Below are 26,459 nucleotides of genomic sequence, written 5' to 3'. Positions count from 1 at the left end.
CTGGCTATACAAACCCAACCTTTGTTATAAGTCTGCACTACCCAAGTTGGTAGCGTGTGGAGCAGCAAGGCTTATCTCAAGAGCAGTCAATGTGAGCTCTAGTGGAGTTACACAGAGATTTGCAGTGGCAAGTATTCAAATAAACTCTTACACACAATGTTTCTTGATAAAACAATTATTCATTTATTTATCAGTCAGTTAGGTTAAGCCTTCTTCAGAAGGGAGCAATATAAAACACCACACAGATAGAGATCACAAATATTCTCAACCAGGCAAATACTTTTGTATCCCCCAACAAGAGTTATACAGTGGAACAGGCTAAGCCAAAGTCAATGAGCAAAAGTTTATATAAGCTGAAGCACTTCTTTGTAGGTAAGTAGGAAAAGTCTTTGCACAATGTTTTTAGAAGTCTTTGAAGAAAAAGAAGAATCAATGTAGGGCCACAAGCTGTTAGACTTGTGAGTAGTAGAAGATGCAAGCAACTCTACAGCAAGAGGTAAGTTCTCTCAGACTTTACAGTACCTTTGGATTGAAGAAAAAGTGCAGCAGATGACTTCTGTTCCTGTGCAGCTCTGCAGATCTCACTGTTCCTGGGAATCAGTCGTGGGGACAAGAGGGAGGACTTCTGAGGACTCTTGCACTGCAATGGGACGGTCACCGCTCGCAACCGGCGAACTTCAAATAAGTGGCACTTCGGTGTTTCAGATCCTCGCAATTACCGCAAATAGCAACACTGCGGTTTCTAGCTGTCGAGATGGGCTTTCCTTGCTTCAGGGATCCCGCACTCTGAGGGGGGCTCAGGCTCGGTCAGTCCTGCTTCCTGGGAGTCCGGAGGATCTTCCTGAAGCTCTTGGCCAGCTTAAAAGCAATGCATGCGAACTGGTGTACCTCTCCCTGGCTATACAGTTTCCAGCAGCAACTCTGTAGAAATTCAACCAGCTCTGAGAGGATGTCCAGGTAGCTTACTTTGGAGTTGATTGGTCCCACCAACTCAAAGGGAGAAGTCGTCCTTGCATTAGCTTCTCTGTCAATACGAAAGTGGAGTTTCAGCACAGCAGAAGGGCTTCACCGGGCAAACCAACAGTCCAGGAATTGCAGCAGGTGTCGTCTTCAAGTTCTCTTCGTATACCTTTGTCCAGTGGTCGACTCTGCCTTCCAAGGCAAAAATCCCTGCCTTTTATGCAGCTTGCTCCCATTCATTTCAGCCTAGCTGTCAGTCACCCAGCAGGGTTGCTGTCATTGCCGGACAGTCAACAGGCCAATCGCCACAGAGGGCATTTGGGTCTCCTAAGAGACTAAGCACAGGGAGTTTCGGGCACCTCCCTCATTTCCTTCCCCCGCCAGACACCCTGACGTTGCTTTGGGTTTTTGAGGATGGGAAGTTACCTACAACGCAATGGGTATCCAGAAGAAGCAGCAACAGGTATTTGTGTTCCTGGAGCTAGAGTAAGTTTGGCCTGAGAGCTAGCAGGCTTTCCAAGCAAATGCAATGTCCTGGAAACCCTAGAATAGCAAAGGCTTTTGGAGGATAGAAGGGTAGGTAACTGTATCACAAGCTATGAAAGGTGAAGTAGGATGAGGCTAGTGGATGGTTTTGGGTGATGGGTAGCAAAGAGTAAGTTAGCAACTTGACTTAGTTTGGTTTTGGTGCAGTGTCTACAACAGTTTGGATTTGAGGGGGTGGGTCCAAGTCATAATTTGTCTCCACATAGTTGGTGATACCATTGAAGACCACGCTTTGAGATGCTTAATAGTAGTCTGTGATTGAGCACAGTGCATGGGGATAAATTTCACCTGAGGTCCCTGTTAGCTAAATTTATCATTTTTATGCATCCCCTCGCCTAGTGAGACCTCCATCACTTTGTAATGGACTTTTGGACCTTTTTTCTTTAATCCTGAATGAGTGGAGCCTTTTTCCACTCATTCATTCTTATGGGCTATGTCTTTTGGACCTATGATCTTTGTGTTTACTGTCCTCTGGAGTCTACTTTCCTCCATCTCTTTTAAGACATCTGTATTTTACTATTGCTGCACACAGCTTCTTATGGGCTGTGTTGCTGGGGACCCTTTGGGTCCTCCTTTGAGATTATTTTCTATATCCTGAAGTAACTACAGTTCTTAAGGATAGAGATATACTTATTATCTCCCCTAAAACTTTTTCATCTGAGAGATTGGCACACACCACCTTATGTCGAGTGCCAAGGGGATACTTAGTTTCTCCCTTCTCTCTGCTCCGATGACATTTTGTGTCAGACAATCTCCTAGTTATGGCTAGTGGCAGTGTACATGTTCTACCAACTATTGTGTGATTCTCTACCGCAGGCTATGTTCATAGCCTCGGTTAAGCACATTAGGGTCACCCAAGTACTAACTTGGTGGCTCCTTTCTTTCGTCTTTATTACTAGCATGTTTGTTCTTTGTCAGCCTTTCTTCTACTGTTTTGGGAAAGGGAGGCCTGTGTGAGCTTTTTTGCCTTTGCCGGGAACCTGTGTTTGTGTCCTTGCCTAGGCTCCAGTGTGTCTGGGCAGGCAGGAAGTGGGGGAGGAGTATTTCACTCCCCTGCTCTTTGTCTGCCGGAGTGCCTGAATGCAACCAACTCTCACTGGGGGGGGGGGGGGGTTGGCTGTCCTGATTGGACAACCATCCGCCCCTTTCTGTAAACTATTGAGCGATTGCAGAGGAGTATGTGCTGAAACTTTATAAAATGTGAGGTTCCTGAGGTGAATGGCAAGTCGACCACTGGAAACTGAAATAACCGAAGAAGACGACGATCAGAGATGCCTACAGACACTTTGCATCACTGTGAAGCGACCACTGCGGTACTGACCCTGTTTTCGGTGCGACAGAGTAACTCCAAAGAGGACGACTCCTTCCCTTTGACTGGTGGGAACAATCAATTCTTGGTGGACTTTTCCTAAAGTCTCACTTGGAGGTAAGACTTTATTTAGTAAGCTATCCCAGTGGTTAGTAGATCCCCCAACTCTTAGTACAAGTCTGTACTACTCAGAGACCTTGGTAGAGTGTCAGAGCAGTCAGGCTTATCTTAAGAGGAAGATGTGACCCTGATTAGTAATGCACATTAAATAAGCGCACATTCATTTGTATTAAACTATAGATGTATTCTATTTATACAAGAGTCACCGTTAAATACTTAGCACAATAAACCAACACACAGGTATACTTTTCAATACTTTCAAAAGGCCACTTCGTTGGTAGTTGCTGAACACGCACAATTGTTACAGGTGTTTGAGAGGTCTACCGTATTATCGGTAATAACCCGCACCCAGAAAGTAATACGGTAATTGCATTTAGTCGGCATACAAATATGAGTGATTTTTGGGAAGGAAAACAGTTGGTTAGGGTTATCCCTAGGAGAGCTTCAGGTTCCAGAGGTAGTTTCCATGCAAAGCAAGTCTTTTAAAGTCCAAAACGCAACCCTAGCTAAAAGGCAGTTCAGAGAGGCTTAAAGTCTTGAAAAGCAGCAGAATTCAAAAGTTCCTCTGAATACTTTCTAGTTTCTTGGAAAGAAGATACAAGAAGACTTCTCCAGCGTTGGAGACCATGTTAAAGGACTCGCTGAAAGGTCACAAGCAGCGGCTTGAGTCCGAGGTAAGAGGGGGGTGCACTGGACACCTCTGCCTGCACTGAAACGCTCTGGAGCGACTTTCTGGAATAAGGTAAGCACTAACCTTTTTCCCACAGTACTTTAGGTTTGAAGAAAACGTTTGTGGTGGATGCTCCGTGATGTTGCAGCTCTGGACCCGACCTTCGGATTCCTTGGTCTAATGACGAAAGGTAGGACAATGCACAGGATCTCTCTGCAGCAGTCTCGAGGGAGGACCTCTGGCACAGCTTTCATCAACTTCTCTGGTCTCTGCAGTTTTGGAGCCTTTTCTGCAACAGGACTCGATTCGCCCGGTCAATCTTCTTCGGTTCCTGCAGTTCCACACTCTGAGACGACTTCGACTTGTCGGATTGTGTCTCTGGAGCTTCACCTGGAGCTCAGCAAAGACTTGGACGGATTCAGCCTTTTCACGACGATGCACTTTTGGATCTGAGGTCTCCTGGTATTGGGGTTCTGCAGCTCAGCACCTCGGGAGATGGCTTTGATTACAGTTAGTCTTGGGACTGGGGTTAAGAAGATTTATCATTTGTATGCTTCATCCCCTCTCCTAGTGAGACTCCCAGCAGTGGGACCAGGTCAAATAAATAGGAAAGCTCAAGGAGCTTCAAGGAACCCTGCACAGAAAGTTTTCTGTGTGCTGCAATAGTAAAATGGGATATACGTTAAAACTAAGCATTTACTGCAAGGTTGAAAACCTTGAATTGTAAAAAAACAAAATGTACCCTAATTTAATGCGGGGGGAGACCCACCAGAGCCCACACCCACATACACACTCTTTAATACCCCTACCCAACCCCCCATCGAATTTTCTTTCATTTAAATTTGATGTTTTTAATGCACGGTTTTCTACCTCACAGTAATTGTCTTTGATATAATAGGGTAAAACCAGTAAAATGTAGATGCCAGAAATGGAGGAAAGCATAACTCCATTAAAAGGTACCAAAACGAGGTACAAAGGTATCCCAAGGTTAGAATAAAAGAATGTGTGGTAAAAGGTTCCCACTCACTCAGGAGAAATAGTCCAACAATCCAATAGTCCAGCAGAAATGCTGGAGGACTCACAAAAGGGGAAGAATTATTCTCCCCAAGATTGGCCCTGTGTATTCCGCATTTACTATAAAGTGGCCATCCAAAATACCCCTCTGCCCCCAACCCGCGGGCTTATTTTGGAAATCCATCTCAACACTGACTTTAAAAGGAAAGCAAGGAGAAGGTTGAAGATTTTACCTTAGTTATGTTTCGCCAACTGAGACACGCAAGATTCAGATATTTCTACAAAGTAAAGCATTACAGCAAAATAATTCTTTTAAAAAAAGGCCCAATGTGTGCTTTCCAGGGTTATTATAAAATGTACTTTAACTTAACATTTGATTTCCCTTCTGTTAGAGAGATTTACCATTTGTATGCTTCATCCCCTCTCCAAGTGAGACCCCCAACACTTTTTGCTGGACTTCTGGACCCTTTTCTTTCTATCTTGAGTGAGTGGAGCCTTTTTCCACTCTATTCTTATTTAATAAATATACATTTATAAATAAATACATTTGCTCTGACCTTTGGAACTCTGTTCTCTGTATATTAACTTTACTATGGAGTCTACTTTCCTCGATATTTATTTATTTTAATTTTATTTATTGCATTTGATTATATGCCCAAACCTGTGGGTATCACGGCGTAGGTAACAGGGGTGATTACAGACTTGATGGTTACTCAAAAACGTACAGGCTTATTGGTTACATGGTCAACGTGCTTGGAGATGGTTACAATGCTGTTGCATAATGTATAAGTCAAGGGTACAAGTTACATAGTATGCAGGGTTAGAACATAGGTGATGAAAACATTTGCAATACGGAAAAAGTTACATACAGTGTTTGTCGTACAGTTATAATGTATTGAATAGCCAGGTTTTTAATAGTTTTTTGAAATTGGGTGGCGGGGCTCATTACATCGATAAAATTGTAGTGCATACCAGATTCTGGGGGCTGCTACTGTGAAATTGCTGCTACCTGTTCTGGAGTTCTTGAATCTGGGAATAAGTAGGTGAATGTTGGAGCTGGATCTGAGTGTTCTTGCTGCAGTTTTGAGTGCGAGGCATTAATTAAGGTAGATGGGTGCATTAGAGGTAACACATTTATGTGTGATGGTGAGGGCTTTGTGGAGTATTCTAGCTTGTATGGGTAGCCAGTGTGCTGCTCTTCTGTACTGAGATATGCAGTCCCTTCTGTTAATACCTAGGGAGCATCTCTGTTAATGCATCTGTGTTTTACTTTTGCAGCACACAGCTTCTTATGGGCTGTTTTGCTGGGAACACTTTGGGTTCTCCTTTGAGATTTTCTTTGTCCTCGAATAACTACAGTTCTTAAGGATAGAGGGACACTTTGTATCCCTCCTTAAGCATTATACTCTTAAGAGATTGGCGTACACCGCCTTATGTGGAGTGCCCAGGGGATATCTAGTATCCCCCTTCTCTCTGCTCTTGTGACTTTTTAGTCACATCGACAACCCTCTAGTTATGGGTGGTGGCAGTGGACATGTTCTACAAACTATAGTGCTATTTATTACCACAGACTGTATTCACAGTCCCGGTTAGGCACAATAGGGTCACCTATGTACCAACATGGTGGCTCCTTTATTTTTTCACCATTTTTAGCGTGGTTGTTCTTTGTTGGCCCTTCTACCATTCTGGAAGCGGGAGGTCTGTGTGTGAGTTTTGCCTTGGGCGGACCGTTTGGTTGTCCCTGCCTAGGCTCCAGTGTGTCTGGGCAGGCAGGAAGTGGGGGAGGAATTTTTCACCGCCTACCCTTTGTCTGCCTGAGTGGAACCAGTGCCCACTGCAGGTCTGGCTGTCCTGGTTGGACAGCCATCCGCCCCTTTCTGTAAACTCGGAGAGATTGCAGAGGAGTGTGTGCTGAAACTGAATAAAAGTTGAGGTTCCTGAGTTGAAAGGCAAGTCGACCACTGGAACTTGAAGTACCCGAAGAAGACAATGACTAGAGACGCTGCGACCACTGCTCTCCTGACCCGGTTTTCTATGCCATAGAGTAGCTCCAAAGACGACGACTCCTTCCCTTTGGTGGTTGGTGGGACCAATCAGCCATGAGACGAACTACAATCTGAGCCATCTCTCGAGGTGCTGTACCTTTCCAGAGCTGCAGACTGCAAATACCTGGAGACCTCTGACCCATTGGTAGTGCAACATCTTCCCAAGGCCGAATCCGTCCGAGTTTTTGCTGAGCTCTAGGTGAACCTCCAGAGACACAATCTTACTCATCCAAGTCCTCTCACCAGAGTGCAGAAATTGAAGAGGATTGACTGGGTGCATTGTGTCCTTTGTTGGCGCTGCAGAAAAGGTGCCAAAACCGCAGACCGATCAGAGAAGTTGAAGAAATAGGTGCCAGAGGTCATTTCTCGAGACTGCGGCTGAGATATCCCAATCATAGCCCTGCCTTTCGTCTCCAGACCAAGGAATCCGGAGACCAGGTCCATCGTTGCTGCATAGAGGAGAATCCAGCCACAAAAATGTCTTCCATCCTTAAGGTACTGTTGGGAGAAAGGTATCGCTTACCTTGATCCAAGATGTCGCTCCAGAGTGTTGGAGCGCACAAAGAGGTGTCCACTCTTACCTCTGACCCAAGCTGTCGGCTTGTGTCCCTTTTTCGAGTCCTTTAACAATGTCCGAAGCATTGCGTTTATCCTTGTCTGGAGACTAACAGTATCCACTGGAAATGTTGCTGTTCTGCTGCTTTGACTTTTACATAGAGTTTGGTATTGGACTTTTAAAACTTCAACTTGCTAAGAAACTGCCCCTAGAACGTTCTCTGCTACTGTTTGACTAACCAACCTTTTTCCTTCCTAAAATACTTCATCTTATGTGGTTTTGCTTATTAAATACAATTACCATATGTGTCTGTGCGTACGTGTGCGGTCGTACCAATAATACGGTAGAACTGTCATTGTAAAGTTCTGTAGCAATTGTAAAGCACAAAAAGCACAAGTAACTACCAACTAAGCAGTGGCCTTTGAAAAGTGTAAGTAATTCTACCTGTGTTGGTTTAATGATCTAAGTATTTAAATGATATTCCCTGTGTAAATAAATATATATTTTATATAAATGTATTGGTCCAAGTGTTTGTTTGGACTAATGTACTAACTGGGTTCAGTGTACGCTCACATCATCCTCTTGAGATAAGCCTGACTGCTTTGCCACTCGACCAATGGTCCATGAGTAGTACAGACTGATAACAAGAGTTGGGGACCTGTATACCATTGGGATAGTTTTATGAAGTCTTGGCTTAAGTGAACTTTAGGAAAACTCCCCTAACATCTTCCCCCAATATACCTTGTGTTCTTGCTAGGATACATAAACTGGTCACAAGAAATATATCTATAGTTCTTTGCTTCCTTCTCTTTTTGGTTTCCCAGCTTACCCTAGGGTTTGCTGTATTGTGAGTCAGTTTGACTCTTTCAGATGCCAGTCAGTATTTGTTGCTTTCTCCAGCATGGGGTCTGGCATGGATTCACATGCTCATGAATATTCTCCCTCGTCAGACTGGGAATCGTCAGTAAAAGGAAAGCAGTCTTGCTTTAAAGCCCAAAAAACTGCCTGTCTCCTATTAACCAATTACTGACGTCTGGGTCATATATGCACTTATCCAATGTCGATCGTCTCCCCAAGTCCCACCATCGGTGGCATCTTCAAATTTATACTGCATGCTTCAGTGCTACAGGCCTCTTTAGCTTCTCCACGAGATAGTTCTCGACTTTGCTATTTTCTGGCACAAACTTGTTCTATTTTTGTCCAAATGGTCCGTTTTGACTGACCACTAATCAGTACCAGTGACTGGGACCTGTTGCTGCTGAAGATGAGACCGGTACACATTTGAATCTTTGTGTAAAGTTGAAAGGGACTAGTCGATGACTACTTAGCGCCTCATGTACGAAGAACGCAAGAGGAGCCTGTTCAACATCTGTGCCAGATGTGGTTTGAGGAACGTCTAAGTGGAAGACAGGCACCCAAAGTGCCTTTACTGTGTACATTCTGAGCATGACAAGGACCGATGTGATCTGCTGGGGTTTCCCCGCCAAGGCAAAGCGGGACCACTACCGCAGGTTTGGTGGCTTGGCTGAAGTAGGAAAAGGCCACAGGTGCCACCACCGGGGATGCACAGGCCGCATTCAGGTCAGGACGACCTTTGGAACATTCTTCCTCTGGGAAGAGGTCTACATCCACTCAGGATGCTCCCTCACAGGAGATCCATGAAAAGGTGAAGCGCCTCGCGGGCCGCCCTACACTCATTAACCTTCACTGTCCACAGTAAGCCTGTCGGTGAGTGGTATGTTGTCTGAAAGGCTACCTCCCTCTTCGAAACATGGGGTTTCGATGAAACACAGGCCAAGGAAGCCTCATCGACGACCCGAGCAACCAGGCCCTAGTCAATGGCAGAGCCATCAACAATTCACAAACTATGGTCCCCTTATGCGAAACCGGCGTCTACTGCTGCATCCACAACAGTCCTCGTCAATGCCTACTCCGTTCAAGACTGACCTGTCGACGGTTGCCCTGCCCACAGTGCCTCTGTTGGCGGCCTGGTCTACGGGCCCGGTCGGCGGCAACCATCTATTTCGATCATGACATCGTTGAAGATGATTAAATCTTCAGCAAGAGTTACCCTTTATCCTATGCCTGCAGCTACTACTGTTATGGCCACGACTACGATCGCCTCGATCACGACTACTCAGTCGGTGAAGGCTCCAGACTTCATTAAGCTGGAACCAAAGAAGATAGACAGTTCAGAGGAGGAGTTGCATGGAGGCTGTTCCTCAGACCAGGAAGGTGACGACCCTTTGGGTGAGGGATACCAACTGAGGGAACGATTTAGTCTGTTGTGACCAGCGGGAGGTGCTGGCACATTTGGATATTCTTACTACTTTGCAGACCCTGGTGCCCAAAATACATCTCCCTACACAGATGGCTCAGGTGGATCCCACCCCCAAGCACAGCCCACCAAGGCTTAGGACTCTCCCTTGCACATCAGCCCCGAGGCAGCCGACACCACCCTCCTCAGCACCGGTGGACGACCTGCCCCTAACAGAAATGGCAGCAAATGATACAGGAACTGATACAGATGGGTTTGACGACTTCACAACAGCGGACGCACTGCCTCTGGGTCACCTCCGGATGAAGTGGGTTCCTTCCACTCCATGTTGTCAAGGGCATCTACCCAGATCAACTTGCAACCTGAGGAGAAGAAAAAGAATGGATTCCTGTATGGGAGACGAGCATCATCCGGGAAGACCGTGACTTCTATTCCACTACTGGATGACGTATGGGAAGAGGGCCTGGCCCTTATGAAGACCCTGAATTTGGCCCTGCAGAGACGGGACAGGCTGGAAAAGAAGTATAGGGCCCAAGACGGCACCTAAAGGCCTAGATCCCAACCGTTCTCGGTTGTCTCAGCCGCAGCAACGGTCTACCAACCCATCCTCAAAATCCTTTGTTCCTCCTGACCAGGAACGGTAGAAGCTGGATGCAATGGGCAAGCAGCGAATTATCTATACGGCTGCCTCAAAAGTAAAAGCTGCCAATGCCCTGGCCATATTAGCTCACTATGACAATGAGTCATGGTATAAGCTTGGTCCAATCCTGGATTTCCTCCCAGAGGACAAGAAAACAGAGGCCTTAGCCCTGTTTCAGGAGGGAGAGGTAGCTTCTGACCATGCCATTACTGTGGCTTTGGACATGGCGGACTCGGGTTTTTGCTAGATGAGCAATGGAGTTGCGTGAAGACTGGGATGGCTTAAGGCTACCAATTTCAGGCCTGATGTGCAATCGAAATTCATCGATATGCTCTTTGATGGCGATAAACTTTTTGACAAGGTGGTGGATGAGACTTTGCAAGCAATAAAGACAGACACAGACTGTTGGGTCGCTTGGGACCTCTCAGCAACGACTATACTCATACTTTTGGTAATTCAGAGGAAAGTTCAGATCGTCTAAGGGCTGCGCAACCACCTCCTACCGCCAACCCTGCCGCTCCTCTTCACAAGAGTCCTACAGAGGCCGGTTGCACATCTTTGACGGTGGAGCTCAACATTGGCATCATCTGCAGACAAAGGTGCAAACGGCCAAACAAGTCTGACCAGGTCCCGGACCTTGACTTTTGCACCCAGTTGTGGGGTTCGGGGGGGACAACCTAATGGAGTTTGTCAAGGAGTGGGGAAAAAACTCAGACGAAAGGGTGCTGGAGGGTGCTGGATGTAATACGCCAAGGACACACCCTTAATGCGAACACAGGTGTCCACACATCCCTCTGGTGGCACGAAAGGAACTACACATGGACCAACTGCTTAGAGAGGTACAGGCAATGTTTTTTAAAAAAGGGGCCCTTTGCGGCTACAGAGTGTACTACAGATACTTGGTTCCATGTAAAAATGTCCCCTACATAAAATTGCCATTACAAAAAGTCACAGTAAAAAGGCTGTGTTAATGTAGTTTTAACCTAATTGAACAGTTAACCTTCTTAATAATTGCTTCCCGTCAGTCGGTGGTAAAATGAACTGTCTACAAGCACTGGTACTATGATTTATATGTAGTGGGAGAGCCTGTGCTTCTTCAGGCGACACACACTCGGGTTAATGAAGCCTGACACAGCGTAAGCACCCATTGGAGAAGAAAACAGCTGTTATGTAAATTACCATTAGTAATGAGTGAATAAGCTTTCCGGATGTAGTGCTGCAGCTCATCATGGTCATCTCTCACCTGCCTTCGAAGTGGTCCAGAGAACAAAAAAAGTAAGAAAAGGGTCACCAGAAAAGGTTCGTTTTTTGAAAATATGCAATGAATAATCCAGACAAGTAGCCGGATTCAATCTTTTTGGCAAAACGAGGCTAGTTTCTCTTGTTTTCATCCAGCGTTGCCATTGAAATCTAACCTTGTTTGTCTTTGTCAGCTCATACCGCGGCACACTGTAAGCACGTGTTTAGAAAAAAGACTGCAATTGAGTATTCGTGCATCTTTTTAAAATTGCCATATTTACATATAATTGAAGTCTACTTGCCGTTATTCAGCCTGTGTGTAAGACCTTTAAGTGTTTGCGTGTTAATGTTGTTGCTGAAAATTAGTCTACTCTGTGAATATGACGTGTTTGTGACGCTTTTTTCACAGCGACATTATTAATGGCAAATTTCAGATAAGGGACATTATTACTGGATACCCAGATACTTTTTAGTGCAGAAGTTAGGGGAATGGTGCCCAATCCTGGATTTGCGACTCCTCAACAAATACCCAAAGTCTCAAACGTTAACCATGGTAATGTTGCAACAATTGCTCGGCTAACAGGAAGAACGGGATTTCTTGGCTACACTAGACTTGGAGGATGGCTATTTTCAAGTCCCCATACACACAAAGCATCAGAAGTTCTTAAGCTTTGTGGTTTCAGAACGTCATGATCAGTTCAAGGCTATACCATTTGGCCTGAAGTCAGCTTTGAGCGTGTTCAAGGCTGGCGGTGCAGCACACCAACAAGACCATACGCCTCCTGACTGAGCTCGGATTTTCCATCAATTATCCGAAATCCTGCATCGTGCCATGGCAGAACGCAGTGTTGTGTGCCTGTCTGGACACAGTGGCATCTCCGGCATTCCCCTAAAAGGAGAGAGTGGCAGCCATATTGGGGAAGGTACGCCGACTGACCGCGACAAGTCACAGAGGTACGCAACATCAAATTGCTTCTGGGTATGATGTTGTCCTGCATCCACCTAATTCTTTTCTGCAGGCTGCAGATGAGACTGCTATAGGAGTTCCGGGACGTCAGATGGCTCCAGATCAAAGGCCAAGTGAACAGACCAGATCACCCTCAACCAGGAGTTGAGGCAATCCATTCGGTGGTGGGGAGAACACAAGCACCTTGCATAAGGAGCCCAGTTTCAAGCCCCCCCCCCTCCACCCTCGTTTCAGGCAATGGTTACCATGGATGCCTCTCTAGACGGTGGGATGTGCCCACACCGGACAGTCTCACGCCAGAGGACTCTGGCTTCCAGAGGAGAAGGCTCTGCACATCAATGTCCTGGGGCTGCGAGGGCGGGACCTGCTCCCCCACATTCTCTATGGAGGCGCAGGCACTGTGCCGTTGGGCCATTTAAGACATGTTTCTTATACCATTTCACCTGGCGGGCATCAAGAACACTATCGCGGACTACTGCCATGAAATGGAACTACAGGAAATGCAGACGTTGCGTCTTTTCTGCATTTGGGGCTGCTCCCTGGATTAACCTCTTTGCCACGACAGTGTATTCGAAGTGCCAGACGTTCGTCAGCAGATTCCCCCAACCGTTGTTATTGCTGTTACGTGTGATCAACACATTCAAATGTTGCCACAGCAAGATGATTCTCATTGCACCAGCGTGGCCGCGCCAGATCTGGTACCCAGAGCTTCTCCAAATGGCGATCGCACCAGCCATCCGGCTGCCTCCTTCTCCCAATCGTGTTTACAGAGAAGGAGGAATGCTATTGCACCACGTGCCAGCATTGCTGAACCTCGCGGCTTAACTCCTGCCGCTCCAGAATTACATGACATTCCCCTGGAATGCAGGAATGTCCAAGCCAAGGCTAGAGCATCCTCTGCGCTTTCATGTTACAGCCGTAAATGGAAACGATTCACCATGTGGTGCAGGGTTAAAGGGATCGCACCTCTACGCGTCATGGCTCCACAACTCCTGCCATACCTGTTGTCCTTGGCCAAAGCTCGTCTGGCCCATGCATCCAACAAAGGTGCATTTCGCAGCCGTTTCCCATTGCACTCGATCATTTGGCAGACCCTCCTCCTCCTCTCTCATCAAGGAATTTCTGAAAGGCCTCTTCAGAACTTTTCCCCCAGTCAAGGTTCCTACTCCAGCTTGGGAGCTTAATGTAGTTCTTACTAAGCTCATGGGACCTCCATTCAAGCCTTTTCATCAGGCCCCTCTGAAGTTCCTCTCATGGAAGACCGCTTTCCTGGTGGCCATCACCTCTGCCAGACGGCTTGGGGGAGATTCAGGCTCTCCTGCAAACGCCCATACTTCTCCTTTCGTGCTACATGGGTGGTATTACAGACCCACCCCAACCCGCCTTCATGCCAATTGTTCCTTCTGAATTCCATCTCCACGAACCCTTGCTACTGCTGGGTTTCTTACCCAGGACCCTTCACCCGCTGAGAGGTCGCTGCATATGCTGGACATTGCGCGTGCCTTGAAGTTCCATGTGGTACGCACTAAGTTGGACCTGTGAACTATGGGAAAGCCTCGTCAAAGGCTTCCATATCCAGGTGGCTTTCCGGCTGCATCATGCATTGTCATCAGCTGGCCAACGGACCTCTTGCAGGCCAGTCGAGAGCCCATTCCACCAGAGCCATTGCTGCGACTACAGCTTTCCTCTCTGGTGTTCCCCTGCTGGACATTTGCATGGCTGCTACGTGGATGTCGACACACAACTTGCCAAAATTCTCCTGTCTATAGGGAGTCCAGAGGCGGCCAGGCAGTGCTGCGCAGCCTGTTTGTTTGAGTTTAGTGTGTTTAGGGTTAAGTGATTTTACTTTAGTTGAGCCTTGCCACCTACCGTGGTTGTATTTTCTGTACTGATATGTATTTGTATTCATGATCATGCAAATCCATACCAGTCCCCATTCTGTAGAAGGAACATGTTAGTTACCGGTAACTGTTGTTCTCCGGCATGGATTCACATGCGAACCCTCCCTCCTTCCCCATTGTGGCACTTCTTGGTTCATACTGTCAATTAATGTGCTATCAAATCTGAAGCTGTCCAGCGGCGGTGGGGCTTAGGTAGGCGATCGTCATTGGGTGGGTGTAGTATGACCCAGATGTCGGTGATTGCGTAATAAGAGCAGGGCATCTTTTTGGGCTTTAAAGCAAGGCGTCTTTCTTTTTACCAAGGATTCCCAGTCTGACGACAGGGAATATTCATGAGCATGTGAATCTATACCAGACGCGTCCTGGAGACCAACAGTTACAGGTAAGTAACTTGTCGCTTATCTCACTTGCAATCCACTGCCGGCACCTGTCTTTTTCATGGACTGCAATTATGATCATTGGGACATCTATGCCAACCCTGCTTTAATTTTGAAATAACTCAGCAATATATTTTTTAGTATCTTAGTTGTGTTATTAAGGGGTAGGAGTGTGATAGTATCTTACGATTATACCTTGGCTTCCAATTGTCCGAAGATCCATCAACTGTTTTTGAAATAATCTGTTTGTCATCTTGATGAAAGCAGTGTTTCTCCAGCATGGGGTCTGGCATAGATTCACATTCTCATGAATTTTCCCCGTCAGGTCGGGAATCCTCTTTAAAGAAAAAACAGTTTCACTTTCACTTACAAACTGTATTTCTCCTCTAAACCAATCACTGAGCTCTGGGTTATACTGCCCCCTGCAATGACTGCCCTTTCCCTAAGCCCCTCCTGTGGCAGCCATCCTCAGATTTTTACCGCACGTTCAAGTGTTGGGAGTCCTCGTGTTTTGCTCTGTGAGCTGATCTACATTTTTCGCGCTTTTTCTGTAAAAAGTTAGATTTTTGTCAGTCTGTGTGCTCTTTCTCTTCATGGGCCGACAAGCAGGGATCCATTTGTCGGTGAATTTCAACACCTCTCAAGAGCAAGAATCATCGAAGATTCCAGAGGCCATCGGGCCTACTCCGCAATCCGGACCTTGGCAGAGGAGAATGAGGGAAGCTCGCTTTTCAAGCTCTGCTACAACTGCTGACTGCAGAATGTTTTTATAGAGGACAAACACCTAGAGTGCCTCTGCTGTCTCCATCCGGATCACATGGAAGCGGGTTGCGAGATCTGCCTCAGGTTCTCCAAACGAATCACGAAGGATCGTCACAGTAGGCTGGCGGCGTGGCTCAGCACCAAGGCCACGCTCATCTTCACTATCTGCCTCCATCTCCAGCCATCGCTCCAGCTCCTCCTCGAAGAGGAAATCTGCTAACACGGCAAAGCTGCGGGTAAAGCAGAGAAGACGAAGGCACAGGAAAAGACGACCGATCGCCCCAGAAGGCCCTAGGTGAAGTCATCGACGATCGAGTTGTTGGCGGCCGCCCTCTCGAAGGCCAAAGGGGCTGACCCAGTCAAGGTAGCCCTGGCAGTACCCAGAGTATCCATGTCCCCGAGACGGGAGGCACTGTCCAAGCCGATGGAGCAGACACCGGAAAAGAGTATGCCATCCCTGAGCCTGAACCAGACGACTCAGGGTTAGGGAGGAGGCCACAACCATACTCCAGGGCACGGATATTTCTTTCTCGGGCGAGGACCACCAGGCGTCAATACACACGATCCAGGAGGGTGGTTGGGACAACGCTGACGGTGAGATCCTGCTGGGGATAACGGCAGGCCTGGCGACTGCGCAGGGCCCAGTAGGCCTACTGCCCCGACCCCTCTGATGGATGTATCGCTAGTCATCCTTCAACCTTGCACACCCTGGTGTCAGATTTAGAAACAATTGCCGATTACACCTGTAGTCCCGGACCAACCTCTGGTGAAAAAGAGAAAGCTGACTTCCACACGTGCCCTCCTCACCCAGACACACCGTAACGGACCTGACTACGGACATGACTACTATGGATACGGAAAATGACATGGCCACAGCGGGCGGTTTACCGCAGCCAAGGGCTTCTCCTCCAGAAAAGGTGGGGTTGTTCCATGCCATGGTCGCCAGAGCGTGGGAACTCTTCCAATTGACACCGGAGGAGACCAGGAAGGAAGGTTTCCTATATCAAGGACGCAAGGCCAAGAGGAAGACCATCTTGGCGGTGCCTGTCCTGTAGGACATCTGGGAGGAAGGTCTAGCTTCGATGAGAAACCCGGCCCGAGGGATCAGCTGGAGAAAAAATACTGGGTTCCTGAGTCTGCACCCAAGTGCCTACATTCACAGCCTTCCCTGGACTCGGTGGTCTCGGCGGCAGCATGGAAGAAGTCGTCTAACCCCTAGTCTTCGTCCTTCATCCCCCCCGGATAGCAAGGTGGGAAGTAAAGTAATTACTCAGCGGTGTCAACAGTCAAGGCGGCCAACACCCTTGCAATCCTTGCCAGATATGACAGGGAGCTGTGGTATAAGATGGCCTCACTGCTGGTCGAGGCACTTTCCATACGCCAGGAGGGGAAGGTGGCATCGGACCATGCCATCACGGTGGCCCTGGACCTCGCACACACTGGGTTCCGACAGATGAGGAACGGTGTCTGCCTCCGTCGTCATTGGTGGCTGACAGTCCAGACGAGGGTTCTGCACATGCCCTTAGACCGGGACAACCTCTTTGGGAAGGCCGTTGATGAGTCGTCATAGCCCATTAAGACTGACACTGAAACGGCTTGTGCCTTGGGCACTCTTCAACACTGCCCATCCTTTCGTGCCTCCGGCGTAAGTCTGGCAGATCCTCGAAGGTTTTCGGCATAGGGTCCTTTTTTCATACCGTCAACCCTCCCGGTCCACGACCCAGGAGGCCTACAGAGGCCATTCCAAGGCTTTCGGTGGAGGTGGTAGACATCCCTCCCAAGGAGGCATGCAGGCCCTGAAGCAAGATGGAACTGGCCTGGACGTCAGGCCCCCACCCATGCACCCCAGTGGGAGGCCACTTGGCGGGCTTTGACGGCGAGCAGAAGAAGATATCCACAGACACTCTAGTGTTCCAGTGGATACCTCTGGTGGCAGGAGCGGCACATCCTTCCGCTCCTGCAGGAAGTACAGGCCATGATGAGAAAAGGGGCGATAGAGCTGGTTCCAATGTGGCTCCGGAGTCTTCTCCAGATACTTCTTGGTAAAGACGACCATGGGCTGGATGCCCATTCTAGACCTGCGGCGTCTGAACAAATACCTCCAGTCCCAATAATTTAGGATGCTCACGTTGCAGCCAGGCCAACTGGAGGAAGGTGACTTCTTGAGGTCGCTGGATCTGCATACTTCCACGTCCCCGTTCACGAGAAGCATTGGAAGTCCCTGCGCTTCGTAGTACAGGGAAGTCACTACCCATTCAAGGCCCTTCCTTCGGACTGTAGTCGGCGCCTAGGGCGTACAAAGTGCCTGGCACCAGTCGCGGCCCATCTGCGTCTACAGGGGATACACGTGTACACGTACCTCAACCTGGCTCATACGGGCCAAGTCAAGGGAAGCAGCCATCAAACACATGGAGAGGACAGTCCGGCTGCAGTTGGATCTGGGGTTCTGTCAACTATCCAAAGTCCTGCTTGATACCATTGCATAACGCACTGTTCCTGGGAGCCAGGCTCAATGCGGTCTCCTGCCTGACGGCTCCCTCGGAGGAAGGGATAGCAGCCCTGCTGGGCAACGTACAACAGCTGTTGGCCCTGAAGACTGCCACGGTGCAGACCATCAAGTCGCTGCTCGGCATGATGTTGTTGTGAATCTACCTGATCCGGTTCTGCAGGTTGCGGATGCAACACCTTCAGGAATTCCTGGACGCTCGGTGGAACCAGGTGTCCGGAAGCTTCGCAGACAAGACTGATCTTGACAAGGAGTCCCGTCGAGCGATGAGGTGGTGGGGCATGCGCACCAACATCGCCAGGGGCATGGGTTTCCAGAGGATGCTTCCCTGGAGGGCTGGGGAGCCCACACCGGACGTCTCCACGCCGGAGGCCTGTGGCTGCCATAGGAGAGGGATATCCATATCAATGTCCTGGATCTGCTGGCAGTGTTCTGAGCCCTCATGTCGTTCCTTCTGTCTCTCAAGGGCAATGTGGTGAGGGTCTTCACGGACAATACCACCACGATGTTCTACATCAGGAAGCAGGGGGGGGGTACCAGAGCCCCAGCGCTCTCCAGAAAGGTGCAGGTCTTGTGGCACTGGGCCGCCGTCCAGGGGATGTTACTCATTCCTTTTCACCTGGCAGGAGACAAGAACACCATTGCAGACTCGCTCAGCAGGGAGCTGCGTTCTTGCCATGAGTGGGGAAAATCGACAAGAACAAGTGGACCGCCTCTTCCTCAAGTGGGGCAGGCACCAGAATAATCTGTTTACGGCGACAAATTCCAAATGGCAGAAATTCCCCGGCAGGTTCCACCTGCCGAGGAGCATGGGGGGGGGTGCGTTTTCCTTTTGTGAGAAGGCCTGTTCCTGTACACATTCCCTCTGTTGCTTCTCCTGCTGAGAGTCATCAATCAACTCAAACGATGCTGATACAGGATGACCCTCTTCACCCTGGCATGGCAGAGGCAGATTTGGTGTCCAGATCTCTCAGCCTGTCGACATCATCCCTGGCCAAGCTTCCAATGGTTGCGGTCTTCCTTGCCCGAGGAGGCAGCCCAATCCTGCATCACGACCTAGGGTTGCTGAACCTGAAGGCTTGACTCCTGCAGCCTTAGAGTTTGAAGGGTACAAGTTGCCGTTTAGCTGCAGGGAGGTCCTTGCCAGGGCCAGACCGTTGTCAACTCTTAAGTGCTACGGGCACAAGTGGAAGCGTTCGCGATGTGGTGCCGGACGCAGAAGATCAACCCTTGGTGGGTCACGACCCTGCAGATTCTACCGTACTTGTTGTCCTTGGCCAAGGCGGTGCTGGCGCATGCCTCCATCAAGGTGCATCAGGTGGCTATCTCCTGCTACACCAGGTCTCCAGGACGGTCTTCTCTTTGGACCCACTGTCTAGTCAAGGAGTTCCTCAAAGGACTGTTTTATTCCCGCCGTTGAAGGCGCCTGCCCCGGCTTGGGACCTCAACGTGGTACTGATGAGGATCATGGGGGGTGGGGGAGAGGGCCCCTTCGGCTATGCATCAGGCCCCTCTCAAGTTCCTCTCATGGAAAACGACTTTCCTCGTGGCCATCACCTTTGCCAGGAGGGTAGGTGAGATCCAGGCCCTATCCTGCAAACAGCCGTAACAGACTTTTCACGACACAAGGGTGTTGCTGCAGACGCACCCCGCCTTCTTTCCAAAGGTTCCGTCGGAATCCCACCTCAACGAGCCTGTGTTTTTCCTGAAACCTTTGTTGCCGGCTGAAAGGACTTTGCACTTGCTGGTTGTGGCTCGTGCTCTGAAGTTCTATCTGGCACGCAGGAAGAGTTTCCGGAAGACATCTCAACTATTTGTGAACTTGGGTCCTGTGAACCGTGGAAAGGCCTTGTCCAAAGCTTCCATCTCCAGGTGGCTCTCCGGCTGTATCACACACACTGTCATCTGTTGGCAAACCGACCGCTGCCCGGCCATCGGAGAGCCCATTCCACCAGAGCTATGGCTGCAACAACCGTGTTCCTGTCTGGTGTGCCCCTGCTGGACATCTGCAGGGCTGCTACGTGGAGGACCACGCACACCTTCAGAAGAGTCTAGTGCGTCGACTGGGATTACAGAGAGGAGTCCAGGGTTGGCCAAGCAGTGCTAAGCAACCTGGTCGCTCGGAGGTGATCCTGTTCCGGAGTTGAGAGTAATTGCTTTTGTGGAGACTTGCCACCTCTGTGGTTGTGTAATGCTGTACTGCTATGTATTATTTATTCATGAGCATGTGAATCGATGCCAGACCCCATTCTGGAGAAGGAACAAGTTACTTACTTGTAACTATTGTTCTCCAGCATGGGTCCGGCATGGATTCACATGCAAACCCTCCTGCCTCCCTTTTGCGGCTCTTCTTGGTCATACTGTCACTTTACGTGCTTATCAAATCTGAGGATGGCTGCCAGAAGAGGGCCTCAAGGAGAGGGCAGTCATTGACTGGGGGAAGTATGACCCAGAGCTCAGTGATTGGTTTAGAGGAGAAAATCAGTTTGTAAGTGAAAGTGAGAGTTTTTTCTTTTACCAAGGATTCCGGGCCTGACAACGGGGAATATTCATGAGCATGTGAATCCATGCCAGGCCCATGCTGGAGAACAATAGTTACAGGTAAGTAACCTGTTAGTTATCCCCATTTTGAGTCTCATAGTTGTTTAGTTATTGTGTCATAACTTGACTTTGTCTTTAAGTACTAACATATTTTTTCAATGCTCCTGGGAAACCTAATTACAGATCATTGTTTTTTTTTTTTTTTTTTTTTAATAGGAAAGAGGATATCAAGGACTTCGAATCAGATAAGGAAGCAGCAATGGAAGCTGAAATTAAGGCTGCTCGCGAAAGGGCCATTGTACCACTGGATGCTCGAATGAAACAGTTCCGAGATATGCTTCTTGAGAGAGGGGTTAGGAAACCATCTATTAAGATGTATATGAATCTTTTCAGATAAACATTCATTAAATGTGTGTAAATGGCTTACAAGTTTCATTCAGTATGGCTGTAAGTACAAATGATTTAAATTTCGCCTGATCATAACCAAATGTTAAATTGACTTTTTAATGACCCTATATTGCTATGTTACTTGAGTGGAATACAGATCTTACATTTTTTGGGGACTTTGAAACGTCCTTAGTTGGCACCTTGTTTTGTTATGCAAACCTCCTTTATGTGACTGTTCGAAGCATATATAATTGTTTTTATAATGCATTTGTAGAAGGTGCTTGGAAGTCTGTTTTGGCTATTTAAAGGTTCAGTTTGTATCTAAAGAACCGGTTTTCAAAAAATCACAGTAAATCAAGCAATTTTGCAAAGCTCCAGAGCAATGAGAAGTTGAAATGAAAACTTCAAGGCTTTTCTCTGATGTGATGGTTTCTAAATGTCGCTCAGTAGTGGTTGTTTTAATGAGTCATTAGGGGTGTGTGGGACTTCTGTATAATTATGTGAGGTTTTGCAAGACCAATTAAGGTGCCAAGTTGCCATTTTAACCTCCCACTGCTAGTCATCTATTAGTGATGCAAAGTTCAGAAGAGGTTTCTCTCATGCCATCTTTTTAACAGATGTCCTGTAGTTTCTACGACAAATTACACTCCAATCCTAGCATTGGAGTATTTCAATGGCTAGTTCTTTTAACATTGCTTCATATTTGTATTTTGAAGGTATCTGCTTTTTCAACCTGGGAAAAGGAGCTGCACAAGATTGTTTTTGATCCTCGATACTTGCTGCTAAATCCTAAAGAAAGGAAACAGGTATGGGAATGTGTCAGGGGTGATGTATTTGTTTTTGGACTCCCACATGTTTGTCTTTGAGACTAGTAGGCCAATGTCCTATTATTTTTTAAAAAGAAATTTATGTTTTGATTCTTTCAGTACAAAAGGCTTGGTTTTTACTTCTATTACAGGGACATTTACTCGCAAAATGAAGATGCACAATGGCACCTGCCAGCCATCTTTATACATAATGCACCCAACATTCCCCTCAGCTGGACATTCAAACTGCATTCACCAAAATGCTATAAAATGCACAGATGTCCAGAAAGAAAGGGCATACCACACTAATTTGCTTTTTTCCAGCTTTCTCTCCCGAAATACCTCACAGCCAGAATCCTTTAGTGTTCTGGCTCAAACTCTCTGCAGGTCAAACATTTCTCCAAGCTCCTCCCTCTGGAACAGACCCCCACCCCCCCCAGACTTGAGCCGGATCTTCTTAAGTTCTGGAAACATCTCAAGACCTGCCTTTTTCCTCTTCCTTACCCGTCCCCTCCCATGCTAAACTCTCCACCTGCCGCTGCGACTGGGGCCTGGTCACTTCAGAGTCATACAGGGACCAGACCACCATCCACCACCGGTCCCTCCCAGCATCCTTTGCCAGAACTTGCCCTTGGACTCCCTTTTCCGAACTATCCCAACTCAGTCCTCCTGTCCACTGCACTCTTCCCCACCCCCCCACCCCTCTTTCCCCTGACACTTGCCCCTTGCCTGACCAACACTTGCCTGCACCCACTCGTGGGGTACCACACTCTTGCACTTCTCCATCTTCCCCATCACCCCTTTGCACTTATCACCTTGTCATGCACTTGCACGGTAGAATTGTCACAATATAACCGTTGTATTCTTATGATTCCCATATCGCCCCCATCCTGTTTTGTGGCGCCTGGAAACGCCTGTGTATAGGCGCCATACAAATGTACAATACATAAATAAACAGCAATGTGTAGCTTGGGACCCTTTTTGGCTAAGCATGAAGTAATTTTCTTAACTTGTATGTTTAGGTATTTATTTTGAGCTTTAGCCTTTTCAGGAACTCCTGTCATATATTTTGACGAGCAGTTGTAAACGTGCTTCACACTATAATTCTTATAGACAAAGGTAGAGTTATATTTTGTACTTTTTACATTGTCTACACCATGGAACCTACCCATATATCAAATTTCAGTTGTGTAGCATGGTGGGGGTTATGCTGAAAATTTCGAACAGACATATCCACACATTTCCTATATATATATATATATATATATATATATATATATATATCTAGAAAAGCTGAGCATTTCCATATTCAATAACTGAACATTTGATATGACATTCTCCAGTAATTGTCAAACACCAAATATTATATTGCATTATTTAGCGTCTTAAAAAGTGCTGCACTTGACCTATGAAGCAATAACCAGTAAGCACAATAGCGACTATTTTAAGCAGATTCTTGTGCCAAAATCAGTGGGACAAAGTGTTTGAACAAGATGCAGAATGTTCTTGTAATGAGGGGCAAATGCAGGAGTTTGAGTCAAGCTGTACCAAGGAGGAGCATAACAATTTGACTAGCAGGATCATGCCACTGGTTCCATCCAGGCAGTAGGGGCTCCCACCTCAAGTGCAGTGATTACCAGAGGTCCAGGAAGCTTCTAGGAGCACTAGTAGGCTTCAGACAATGATAGTCCAGCCATTTCTGCCCAAAAAAAGACCAGGGAGAGCTTCAAGTTTCCACATCTGGAATGGCAGTTTGTTAGGAAAGATTTTTCTTTTTGCTACTTTACTTCTATTGATTGCAATGGGATGTCCCGTTTTTTTTTTGTCTGTCCTGAAACTGTGGCTGATCTTTGAATCAAGTACAGCCTTTTTAGACAGACTTAACTGCTCAACCCATTTATTCTGGGTGGACAAGTGAGCCTCTAAGGATACCAGTTAAGGGAGACTATTTCTTCCTATCATGTTTTCCTGTGTTTTCGTTTCGGAACACTGGCAACTTTAAGTGGGGTGTTGCATGGGTACTTTAAAAACTACACTAAAGACTCCTATGACTGCTCCTATAGACGAGCAGTGTTTCCCAGCCATCTACCAGTAAAGCCCTACTTCATCTAAATGACCAGGAAATAAGCTTGACAGTGCTTTACTCCCTTGAGCTAGTGGGATCATTCAGTCCTGCGACTAGCACCAGTATCCTTTCGTCTGAGGACATCTTAAGTGTCCTGGGACAACTTTGTGGGCTGCCCATCTACTGACCAGTCCTCTCTTCTGTGATGTTAGTCATCCCAAGCTGAACCTTGAGAATCTGCATATCTGCTTGTGGCCAAAGAGCTCTTTCACATACTGCTCTCCTGTTGGAGAACTTCCCATTTGGAGCCTGTTTTTTGCCATAAACCGAGCCTGCTGAACTTTGGCCAGTGTTTCCTTGATGCAAGATTTCGTCTGCCATGTCCCATTCAGGGGTGCTGTCCCTTTCCATTGTGGTTTGTTCTCCTGTTGTAGCTCAACTTCCCTACTGCAAATCTGCTGTAACCGGAGATCGGAACCGCTGTCAATTCTGACACAATCCCGACGCCTTCTTCAGCCACTGCACCCACAAGGCCTGTATTTCCACCGATGGGAAGAACCACAGAAGTGTCCCCTAATGATGTTTGAGTACCTCTGGGGATTTCATAACATTGTGGATTGCATGGGTGCAAGTTCACATCCCTGCCACTATCTTAGCTGACTGTGATCCGTGGAGTTCTAGTCAAGGATTCCCCCTTGGGTAACCTATACTGTGGTGTAATCGAGTGCGACCCTCATTTATTCTTTTTACCCTTTTCTCTAAAGGCGTCCTTTTACAATACATATTTTACTTCCCTGTTGCAGCAGCGAAACCTGGTGTAACTAGGGTATCTCTCTCCCCACGCTCCCCCCACCCCTTTTCAGGTACCTAACCTGCATCGTCAACCTTTTAAGATTCTGGAACATCTTCCTGATGAGGGAAGACTGCTTTAGTTGGGTTCCTTCCTTCTAAATATAATGTAAGGTTTGTTCTTTTTTGACTCACTGTTTTCTCAGTTTACTTTGTTTGTATTGCTTAATTGCAATTCTTTTTAATTTTGTGCAAAGTGTAGGTCATCTCCTTTTGTGATTACGAGCTGGATATGTATATATATTTCTGAGGCTTGTGGAATCTGCTTAGATCACATACAATGCACAGGCCGACATCTAGTCAAAGCTGCATAGTATTAAAGTTCTTGATTTCGAAACTCGAAAAGGGATGTTGACAGGGTGTGCCAGTAAAACTGTCCGTAGTGTGACGTCCACTGTACCCATGGTCCTTCACGCGTCGAGGTCCCTCAGATTGTTTTCTTCTGCCATTGTGAGCGGTCACTTCTTGTGGAGTCCAAATTTCAGCTGACACCATTTGCTTAGAAGTTTAAATCTAGTTATCTTTGTCCTTTTCCTTCCGACATAGACATGTCATCGACACGGTGGAAAAGACAAAGCGCAGTCGGACGAAGTCAAAATTCGACTGACCCTTTCGGCCTTGGATGGCCCACCTGACCTAGGCCCTTACAGTAGGGAGAGTGGGGGGCGATCATTGTACAATGCATTTTCCCACCCTTTCCCTTTCTCGCCCTGCTGCTTTTCCTAAACATGGATAGGGCACCTTTGAAATTCTGCCCCACGTGTAATAAAAAGTTTCTGTGGATCGATAAACACAGTGTGCAACCTCTGTCTTAACCGCAACCACGACAAAGGGCACTGTCGAGCTTGCAAGCTCTTTAAATCTAAGACCCTTAAAGATCGCAGAACGAAGCGCTGGGCAATCACGCAATGCAGGCTAAGGCCACCATTGGCATGGAGGGAGCTTCCAGTGACTGCAGTGTCGCTGTCTTTTCGGGCGGCGAGGGCGACAGCAAAGTTCCCGAGTGCAGGCCCCCGACCCTAAGAGACAGACCAGCTGTACTGTTATGGGGACGACACCCGGTGACAATAGCACTACCCTTTCACACGCCACTAAACACGCATCCCGAGGCAACGAGTGGACGCCGTCGACCAAACGCCCAGATAGGGCGTCTAGGGGGAAATCAGTAGATTCACTGTCCTCTGGGCATTTGAAATCCCTTCCACCCCATGACAGGCCCCTGAAACCGAAAGACGCCATAAAACAAAATCAGCCGAACGCCGATCGTTGACAGACGAGGCAGAGGTCCATCCCACTGCCAAAATTAGACAGCCTTCGTCGAAATCGATAAAAAGCACTGGGTTATCTCACCTGATTAAAAAAAAAACATGTCCCTAAGAGCCTTTTAAAGAATACTTTAAAAGGCTCTTGGGGGCATGTTTTGGGGGTAGTCCCAGACCAAAAAATCTTCCTCAAAGTTCAAATCACAAAGACAAGTCCCAAAAAGACAGGTTTGCCCCTTCCAAGTCTCAGAAGGAAACATCCACCCCTTCCAAGGAAGCTGTACCTGAAGAAGGTTCCATGGCTCAGGCACTACAAAATCCAAGGAACTAGGAGAGGCACCCTGGCCTGTTGCTCTGAGTAAAGACAAAGGAGTCCTTGGGCTGAATATAAATGCTAATTCGGGTGTGACTGACAACAAACTGCTGGCAGGAAGAAGGGCATGTGACCCTCTGAGTCAGCCCAGCTCTGGAGGCGGACCAGACTGAAATGTGGATTTAACATTGGAGTAAATATGTTTTATAAAAATGCTTATAACAAATTGCACTGAACTGACAAAAATGTGAAACTTTGAGATTGTTAAAATGAAAAATTTGTTCACAGTTTAACTAAGCTGGAATCTGTGCGATGTTCTGAGACTAAACCCCGAACGTTTTTAATA

The 26,459-nt window shown here is 47.4% G+C and overlaps 1 protein-coding gene across 2 annotated transcripts in view; it reads left to right on the top strand.

Annotated features, from left to right (window-relative positions):
- Positions 1-26,459, top strand: part of TCERG1 (transcription elongation regulator 1) — a 1,289,229-nt gene that overhangs the window by 924,908 nt on the left and 337,862 nt on the right. For both annotated transcript variants that reach the window (XM_069652440.1, XM_069652439.1), the window contains 2 exons: positions 20,648-20,783; positions 21,535-21,624. In XM_069652440.1, the coding sequence (XP_069508541.1) occupies positions 20,648-20,783; positions 21,535-21,624 (226 nt within the window). The remainder of the gene's footprint in view (positions 1-20,647; positions 20,784-21,534; positions 21,625-26,459) is intronic.

Source organism: Ambystoma mexicanum, chromosome 3p, assembly GCF_040938575.1.
Source record: "Ambystoma mexicanum isolate Mex_15411 chromosome 3p, UKY_AmexF1_1, whole genome shotgun sequence".
Lineage (NCBI taxonomy): Eukaryota > Metazoa > Chordata > Amphibia > Caudata > Ambystomatidae > Ambystoma > Ambystoma mexicanum.
This window is presented reverse-complemented; position numbering and strand designations above follow the sequence as displayed.